Source organism: Pristiophorus japonicus, chromosome 1 (assembly GCF_044704955.1).
Source record: "Pristiophorus japonicus isolate sPriJap1 chromosome 1, sPriJap1.hap1, whole genome shotgun sequence".
Taxonomy (NCBI): domain Eukaryota; kingdom Metazoa; phylum Chordata; class Chondrichthyes; family Pristiophoridae; genus Pristiophorus; species Pristiophorus japonicus.
Genome location: NC_091977.1, coordinates 47295717 through 47305408, shown reverse-complemented (window position 1 = coordinate 47305408; position 9692 = coordinate 47295717). Strand labels below are relative to the sequence as shown.

General features: G+C 41.9%; 1 protein-coding gene across 4 annotated transcripts in view; it reads right to left on the bottom strand.

Moving 5' to 3' along the window:
• Window positions 1-2719: 2719 nt before the first annotated feature.
• Window positions 2720-9692, bottom strand: part of LOC139263353 (toll-like receptor 3) — a 28450-nt gene continuing 21477 nt past the window's right edge. For all 4 annotated transcript variants that reach the window (XM_070879300.1, XM_070879319.1, XM_070879330.1 and 1 more), the window contains one exon: window positions 2720-9045. In XM_070879300.1, coding sequence (XP_070735401.1) covers window positions 8817-9045 — 229 coding nt within the window. In that variant the 3' untranslated portion in view covers window positions 2720-8816. The remainder of the gene's footprint in view (window positions 9046-9692) is intronic.

Below are 9692 nucleotides of genomic sequence, written 5' to 3'. Positions count from 1 at the left end.
GCAGAATTTGGATGAGCTCAAGTTTATGGAGAGTGGAAGATGGGAGGCCGGCCAGGAGAGAATTGGAATAGTCAAGTCTGGCAGTAACAAAAGCATGGCTGATTGTTTAGGCAGAAGATGGGCTGAGGGTTGAGATGAGCGATAATTACGGAGGTGAAAGTAGACGATCTTGGTGGTGGAGAGGATTTGGAGTTAGAATCTCAGCTCAGAGTCAAATAGGATGCTGATGTTGCGAACAATCTGGTTCAGCCTGAGACAATCGAGAGGGAGGGGAATGGAACAGAGTTTGTGGATGGGGCTGAAATATGGTCTTCCCCATATTTAATTGGAGGAAATTTCGGCTCATCCAGCACTGGATGTCAGACAAGCAGTCTCACAACACAGAGGCAGTGGAGGTAGTGATGAGGTAGAGCTGGGTGTTGTTTGCGTACATGTGGAACCTGACGTGTTTTTGGAAGATGTTGTCAAGGGGCAGCATGTAGGTGAGAAATAGGAGGGAATAAAATAGATCCTTCGTGGTGGAGGTGCGGCGAATGAGGGTATGGGGGTCCAGAAGAAGCGAGGGCCCAGGGGCAGCACGGGCCAGCCCACCCTGCGATATGTGTGCGCACTAGGTCCGTACAGCAGAACAGGTCTCCAGTCTTCTTGGTTCAACCCTTGCTATTGGACCAAGGGCCTAGCTCTGTCAAGCCCGTGTGGTGGCTGGTGTGCAATGGTCACCCCACGTTAAAAAAAATCCATGTATAGGCATCTTCCACCGCCTCAATTGGAGTTCACGACTGTAACATTGGGTCCTTCATCGAAACATCTGTGAACTCTTGTGGAAGCAAGTCATTCTCGTTCGAGGGACCGCCTGTGTGTGTGTGTGTGTGTGTGTGAGGGTACTCGAGAGGTAACAATGCAGGGGCGAGATGAGAAACCATTGCAGGAGATTCTCTGGCAATGGCTAGACAGGTAAGAGAGGAACCAGGCGAGGCCAGACCTGGTCAACTGGACAATGGAGGAGAGGCGTTGGAGGAGGATGGTGTGGTCAAAGAGCTCAGTGAAAACAAAGACCAGTCAGGATCGAGGGATGGACATTGAGCTTTGCACAGGTAGCTTTAAACCTCCAATATTCGATTATGATGAAGGTTCTGCACTTTAAATGTTAACCCGATTTACTCTGTGTACGTGCTGGCTTGCTATGTATTTCTAGTATTTTCTGTTGTTTCAGATTTTCAGTAATGTCGTTTAATTTTATTTTTACATAAAGACAAGCAGACAGCAATAACTCAACCAGCAACAGTGGACCAAGAAACCATTGAAGGCAAAGACATGCTGTTCATTATGTATCCCTTTTGTGCTGACACATCTGAGTGTTGGATGAGATGACCAGTGACTTAAACTATCAAGACCTTTTAAATATCTTTGATATTAGTATGCAAATGGTTGCGTTCTTTAGATTGTTTTGGGAATATATTACATACCCTGATCAATGGACACTGTTTAATTTTAAATTTGAACTATAGTTTGAGACTCTAGGATCTTAGTATTTGTGTAGTCTAAAAAGACAGCCAGAAATATGTTAAACTTGCATATATTTATGCTAATGGCACCAATTTTAAACTGTGATTTAAGCCCATTTCTAGGTACAGTGCTTATGCCTGGCTTGATATTATGATTTAAAAAAAATTCTTAACTAAGCCACTAGAGGAAGTCATTTTCCATTTCAGGATAAAAGGAGTCTTGTACAATTAAGGACTGGAAGATAGAAAATGCTACAAATCTATAATGAAACAGAAAATGTCAGTAATACAGAGCAGTTACATGAACATCTGTAAAGGGAAAGGAGAGGTTAACATTTTTGATTATCGGCCCGATTATTTTTATTTCTGAGTCTTGCACAATTTTGCACATTTTGTATCATCCCTTTTTGATGGATCTGATATTCATTTTTGGCAGGGTACATGGGTTAGCCAGAAGGATGAGTCGGAGCTTGGTGGACATTGGGTTTAGGCAATATGGACCCTGCCTTCCCTTTTTTTTTAAAGGAATGTACATAACTGATGCAATAAGTTATTTTAAGTTTAGTAAAAATACAATATGGAATTGTGTGAATGTAATCGGAAATGACTGTACAATTCGCAAGATCTAATATTTTCTAAAGAAACACAGATTCTTAGAGGACATCAGTTGTTAAATTTGGTGCACATGTGATAAGATAATATTTTTGTCCTGGGTTTATATTCGTTGGTCAAGCAGGTCAGTTGAGCTATATCAATATATTGACACATATTTACAGAAAATGGTTATAAAATTATTTGCTCTATGATGATAAAAGTTTGCTGGTAGTGGGTGGCTGACAGTGCTATTTCAGAGATGAAGAAAACCTTCCATTTACTCTCCTGGCAATAACCAACATACGTTTCCGCTGCAGTAAACTGAGTTTCTGGGATAATATACACAGGAACAGGAGTAGGCCATTCAGCCCCTCGAGCCTATTTCATCCCCCGTCGTTCAGTTAGATCATGGCTGATCTGTAACTCAAGTCCATTTACCCGCCTTTGCTCCAAATCCGTTAATACTCTGACTGAACAAAATCTCTTTTTCCTTAGTTGCAAAATAAAACTGAAGGTTATTTTGGTTAAAAAGATTTACTTGGTGAGAAATTACATGCATGTATTCTTCATGGAAGAAATCCAACAAATAGGCAAAAGGTGCTGAATGCACGTTCCAAATGTACTTTATTTTAGTAATAAAGCTGACAAATACATACACCCAGTGAAAAAATACACAAGTACAATTATAAAAGTTTTCCATATTTGTTTATCTACCAAAGATTTATCTTTATTTATGTATCCTGATAGCTAAGGAAACAAAGGGGACAATTTTTTTCTCTCACCCTGTCCAAAAATGTAAACGCCAATTTATGGACAAATAGATTTTTCTCTTCATTCATAGGTTTATTTCTAAGTTAGGCACTGAGAAATAAATTTTACACTGTGCTGCCATCCATAATCTAGTGGCATATTTTATTGAGGGGAAAATGATCAATCATGTCTCCCAGCTGGAAGGACAAGGGCAGCAGGCACATGGGAACACCACCACCTCCAAGTTCCCCTCCAAGTCACACACCATCCTGACTTGGAAATATATCACCGTTTCTTCATCGTCACTGGGTCAAAATCATGGAACTCACTCCCTAACAGCACTGTGGGAGTACCTTCACCACAGGACCTGCAGCGGTTCAAGAAGACGGCTCACCACTACCTCTCAGGGGCAATTAGGGATGGGCAATAAATGCTGGCCTTGCCAGTGAAACCCATATTCCAGGAACGAATAAAAAAGTTACAAATCACAAGCATCACAACATAATATATAAACGTGTGGAAATCTTATATAAGATACTTTGAAAGACAGAACAAAACTACAGCATGAGTTCAGTTTCTACATGTACAGTGTTGACATTCAGCTCTATTTCTCCATCTTCTACCTGAAATCCATGCTGTCACCACTCAAATTGCCTTTTGGCACAAGATCTGGATGAATCTTCTCCCAGTGAAACATCTGCAAAACTAAAGCTATTTTCTTTAGTCCTTACAAACATCAATGGATATCCTCCCTGGACTCCTTCAACTCCCCCCACCCCCCGCCCACACACACGCTGATCCCACCTTGGGGTAAACCCTGATGTGAGAAACTTTAGTGGACTATTCATTCATGAGCTCAAGCTTCCTGCCCACATCTGATTAACCTCTTGCCACATTGCCTGCTTCTACCCCTACATCTCCCCCTTACCCAATGCCTTCATTGTGTAGAAGTGATAAATTAAATTATACAGGTTGGACTTCTCTGGTCCGGAAACATCCGTGGTTCGGCATTAGTTGGGCCTGAGGGAGAGGAGGGTTTATAAAAAAAAAAAATTTTTAGCCTATGAGTTTGAAATGCAATCTCAGTGAGTTTTACAGTCTGAAGTTATCTGTGCCATCTCAGTGAGTGTTGCAATGTGTTATCTGTTCAATCTTAGAGTGCAACTTTAAATGGTGTTTTAGAAAGTGGGCTCAGTTGCTGCTGCGGTATGCGTGTGGCGATTGGCTGGGAGCAGCAGTCAGTCAGTGAGTGTGTGCGGCGATTGGCTGGAGCGGCTGTCAGCCAGTGAGTGTGCGCGGTGATTGGCTGGAGTGGCTGTCAGCCAGTAAGTGTGTGCGGTGATTGGCTGGAGCGGCTGTCAGTCAGTGAGTGTGCGCGGCGATTGGCTGGAGCCTCTGTCAGTCAGTGAGTGTGTGTGGCGATTGTCTGAGCGGCTGTCACCCAGTGAGTGTGTGCGGCGATTGGCTGGAGCGGCTGTCAGTCAGTGAGTGTGTGCGCGCCCACTGGCTGCCAGCATGCGTACACACACGTCCACACACACAGGAGCCCGGGCACTGTCGGCAGGTATTGGTAAGCCTAAACTAGGCGTGACCTCCCGTGGTTTGGAAAATTCTCTGTTTCGGCACCGGTGAGGTGCCGGACCACAAAGGTCCAACCTGTAATATGCACAGACCATTTGGCCCAACTAGTCTCGGGTGTCACCGTTTAACCATACATTCGAACAAATAGTCCAGATGACATTTATCTGCTTTATTCCCACGTCACTTCATCCCCTTTTCTTTCATCCATCTAATCTTGAGCGTTGATATAGTTTTTGCCTCAACCACTAAGCTTGAATGTGAATTCCACAGACTTACAACTCTTTGTGTAAAGAATTTTCTCCTTAACCCTTCACATTTAATCTTGTATCTGTGGCTTCTCGTACCGTCCATGCATAATTTTAAACATTTCTATCTTATTACACCATAATCTATGTCATTCTAACAAAATATACCCACATTTTAAAATCTTAATATTGTCTTATTAATATACAGTAAACTGAAATAATCTAGTTTGTCATCAAATAGATTAAAACAAAATCAGAAATCTGGTGACCCGACCTTACCCTCAGGAACCAAGTTTGACAATCTATGCTCTACAATAGAAACAGAAATCTACAGCGCAAAAGGAGGCCATTTCGGCCCATTATGTCCACGCCGGCCGACAAAGAGCCACACGGCCCTCGGTCAGTAGCCTTGAAGGTTACATATAAACCTATGAACAATGAAGGAAAGGTAAAGAGCATTCAGCCCAACCAGTCCGTCCCACACAACTGCGATACCCTATGCATATCAACATTTTACACTCCATCCCAGCCGGAGCCATGCGATCTCCTGGGAGAGGCAAAACAAGATAAAAACCCAGACCAATTGGGGAAGAAAATCTGGGAAAATTTCTCTCCGACCCATCCAGGTGATCAAAACTAGCCCAGGAGATCACACTGGTCGTATTTGATTCCCTGAAGTACTTACCATTGTATCTGCGCCAGCCAACAAGAGGTTATCCAGTCTAATCCCACTTACCAGCTCCAGGTTACGACACTTCAAGTGCCCATCCAAGCACCTTTTAAATAATACATCAGCTGGATTTAAAATCCCCCACAACACCAAAGGCTGTATGGCACTCCAAAAATGCAAGCACAACATTTTTCCTACAAGCTCTCATTGTCCCAACTGATAACTTTCGGTTAAACCGCAAATACTGTGTTTTAAAAAAAGTTTGTTCTTGAGATCTGGCAAGGCGGTATTTTATTTCCCATCTTTAATTGCCCTGTGGGCATTAAGAATCCATCATGTAGTATAGGGTTTGAGTCACTTGTAGGCTAGACTGGATAGGTGTGACCAGTCCCTCCCTGAGGGACATTAGTGAACCAGTCAGGTTTTTAACAACAATGTGACTTTGTCGATTCAGTATTTGAACTAATTGCAGAACTGAATTTCAGTTTCTGACAGTCAATTTGCAGCCTCCTTGACTTTAAGTATCAACATCTTGCTCAGCTTAAAAAATATATATGAATTGTCACTGTGTAACACCTAGTTCAGCGGCCCCAAAATTGCAGTCACAATTGGCACAATGAAAGCTGATTCAGCTAAATGAAGATCAGTGCCGATTCTGAGCTAATATCTAGCTTGCATAAGGCAAAAGGTCATAACACACTGAGTTGTCTTATGTTCCTTGCTTAATGTCTATTTCTACTTTTTTGCTTTGTTAACAAAAGAAAAATATGTCCCCTGTGGCAGAAGTGCTTACCCATAATGGCTAGCAGATTTGGCATGGTGCACAGTAAACAAAAGGCAAGAGACAAGAAACAGAATGAGGTGAGGTGAATTACAAGAGAAAGAAATAAGGAGAAAAGGCACTCAGCGCACCCAGGCTGGAAGGCATTCTACAGACCTGAAAGACCAACATAATCTGCTCTTGGAACATTTACTAACATAGCTGCTTTTGAGCTGATCAGAATATTAATAATAATAACTTTTATTTATATAAACTCCTTTAACGTAGTAAAATGCCCCAAGGTGCTTCACAGCAGTGTTACAAGACAAAACAGATAAATTTGACACCGAGTCATAAAAGAAGAAATTAAGGCAAATGACCAAAAGCTTGGTTAAAGAGGTAGGTTTTAAGGAGCATCTTAAAGGAGGAAAGAGAGGCGGAGAGGTTTAGGGAGGGAGTTCCTGAGCTTAGGGCCCAAACAGCTGAAGGCACGGCCACCAATGGTTGTGCAGTTATAATGAGGGATGTTCAAGAGAGCAGAATTGGAGGAGCGCAGACATCTTGTGGGGTTGTAAGGCTGAAAAAGATTACAGAGATAGGAAGGGGCAGGACCATGGAGTGATTTGTAAACAAGGATGAGAATTTTGAAATCGAGGCGTTGTTTAACTGGGAGCCAATGTAGATCAGAAATCATAGGGGTGATGGGTAATCGTGGTTTGGTGAGAGTAAGGATACGGGCTGCTGAGTTTTGGATGACCTCAAGATTACATAGAGTGGAATGTGGAAGGCCAGCCTGGAGTGAGTTGTAGTCAACTCTAGAGGTAACAAATGAATGAGGGTTTCAGCAGCAAAAGAGCTGAGGCAGGGGCAGAGGCGGGTAATGTTACGGAGGTGGAAAAAGGTAGCTTTAGTTATGCCGCGGATATGTGGCTGGAAACTCATTTAACTTAATCTGGTTCACCCTCTCAACCTTAGGAAAGCATCTGATGCACTTGCTGCATTCCTACCTGTACAAATTTTAAGGCACAACACATTAGATTACCTCTGTGGTTCATAAGGTTCAAAAAACAACAAAAACAATGGAAACTAAAATTGGACAATGTCAGCTTTACGGCTGGGCAGTAATTAAAATCTACCCCATTATATCTGCTTCTTATGCAGTCATAGAACCCAATCTGAAAGCAAGTGAGGTGCTCCCTATTCGGATTTTAATGCTACACATATAAATTAAGAACAAAAGCACTAGTATACCAGTTATTAGTCCAGTCTTACTTAAACAGAATTTTTAACCAATATTTGTGCAGCATAGCACATCATTTAGGTACATATATTTTAACCAAAGCACAGCATATTTAGCTCACTAGATGCTTTTAAGCCTGTATATCTGGGTTAACATGCAGCAAGTCTGGATAACATCCAGGCTTGGACTAATAAGGACAAATGCTAGACGATAACCATCTCCAACAAGACCCTAACCACCACCTCTTGACATTCAATGACATTAGCATCGTCAACCCCTCTATGGTCCTCCTGTTGGTCACCTTTATACAATCCTATAGAAGACTTATGGACCACTTTATAAGTTTGCAAAGTAAACAAAAAGAACATTATACTGAGGACATGGTAGCCAGATATAAAATACCATACAGGTTATACATTTGTAGACATACAAGTAACTATCACAACATGCATCTGTTAAGCTTGTGAATTGTACAAATGCACACATGCACCCTGATCCATGCATGAAATAGCAACACATTCATGAAGATAAACATTTATTTTGCATGTAAGTTTCTGTGCAGATACTCACGTGAGGGCAGTGCGGTATCTGACAGAATTCAGTGATTAGATCTGACATACGCAGGTGTTAAGAATAACTGCCCTATAAGATCTGCACCTGGAATTTCTACAGGAGTTCTCTCGAACCCCTGCTGCAACTTTGTCAGCTGTGGAAATGCCGTAAATGACTAAAAATGGGCGTTTTCATCAATTCTTTAATGTTTCCACCAAAGTCACCACAGGAGATGGGAGAACCCACTGGAAATTCTTCGTCCTCGGTATCAGATGGTTCAAGCTGGCTGCTTTCAATGTATAAAGAAAATTTGACTTGACTTCTCTCTATCTTGACTACATTCCAAAAGCCACCTGGATGGACTGGAATTGCACTGAAAGTAACTGGCAGAAACGAATCATCTGATAAAGTCCATTTGAATGGAGATTTGTGCGTGTTGAGATAACCAAAGGATGTTTTAGCACAGTACTTCGGCAATCAGCCTGCTTAATTAATCTCCAACACATCTGTGCAGCAATATAAATTTGTGCCCATGACCAGTTTTGCTGCTGTCTGGTCAGGTACAATATAACAGTAATTGGAATTTGATTGCTGAATTTATAAAATGAATTTGGAAATAATTTCCTGAAGTTATTCAAATTTCTGTTGCTAATATTTGCCCCCAAATTTCCCATTTTAAATAAAAACGGAAAACGCTGGAAATACTCAGCAGGTCAGGCAGCATCCGTGGAACGAGAAACAGAGTTAACGTTTCAGGGTTCTGACGAAGGGTCATCAACCTGAAACGTTAACTCGGTTTCTCTCACCACAGATGCTGTCTGACCTGCTGAGTATTTCCAGCATTTTCTGTTTTTATGGCCCATTTTAAATGTTTACCCCATATATTAGGCTGACGAGTGTTTATTGCTTAGATGTAAAGTTACTGTACTTGATTACTTGAACCAATTGCAACCTTAAGTTTCTGGTAGAAGGCAGGTACTCGCTCTCTCTGAATCGGCCAGGCTAGAATGCAGTGTGATTTGAACATTCCTCTTCGGAGGCAAAGCATCTGGTTCAATTTGTAATCGGGGATGTCTTGTAAAAATATCAAAATAATCGCATCTCGGCTTTGCTGAATCACTTGCTGCATTGCATGATGCACCTTGAACCTGCAATCACAAAAGCGATTTCATTAGGCAGAAAGCAATTTCACAAAATAGGTATTTACATAATATATCGGACATGGATATTTCTCTTGACCAAGTTCAATGTTCTGGCGAAAGGTCATCGACCAGAAACATTAGCTCTGTTTCTCTCTCCACAGATGCTGCCTGACCTGCTGAGTGTTTCCAGCGTTTTCTGTTTCTACTTCAGTAAAATGCGCAGGTTGACCTGGTGAATTTGTGTGCTCAAGGTATGGGGCATCAGCATTGAAGATCACTTCCAGGCAGCCAGTGGTCAGTATCAAACACTCTCAGGCCAGGTACAGCACAGCTCACCTCAACAACAACAACTTGTATTTATATAGCACCTTTAACGTAGTAAAACGTCCCAAGGTGCTCATGGCAAACCTTCTCTTGACCCAAAAATGTGCCTCAACCCTAACCTCAGAAGGGCATCGCCTACAGCACCAGGTTTAAGTTTTACATTTCTTACACCAGCACTCCTATGGTCTTTCTGAGTGATACTGCCCATAAAGGGTGGTTTTGGGTTTGAAACTAGGCTCACTACAAATTGAGACAATCCAAGTACCTTTAATACTTTTAGCCAACAGAGTAAGAAAAGCTTTGTCCCATTAATTCGGCTCAATGTGTGT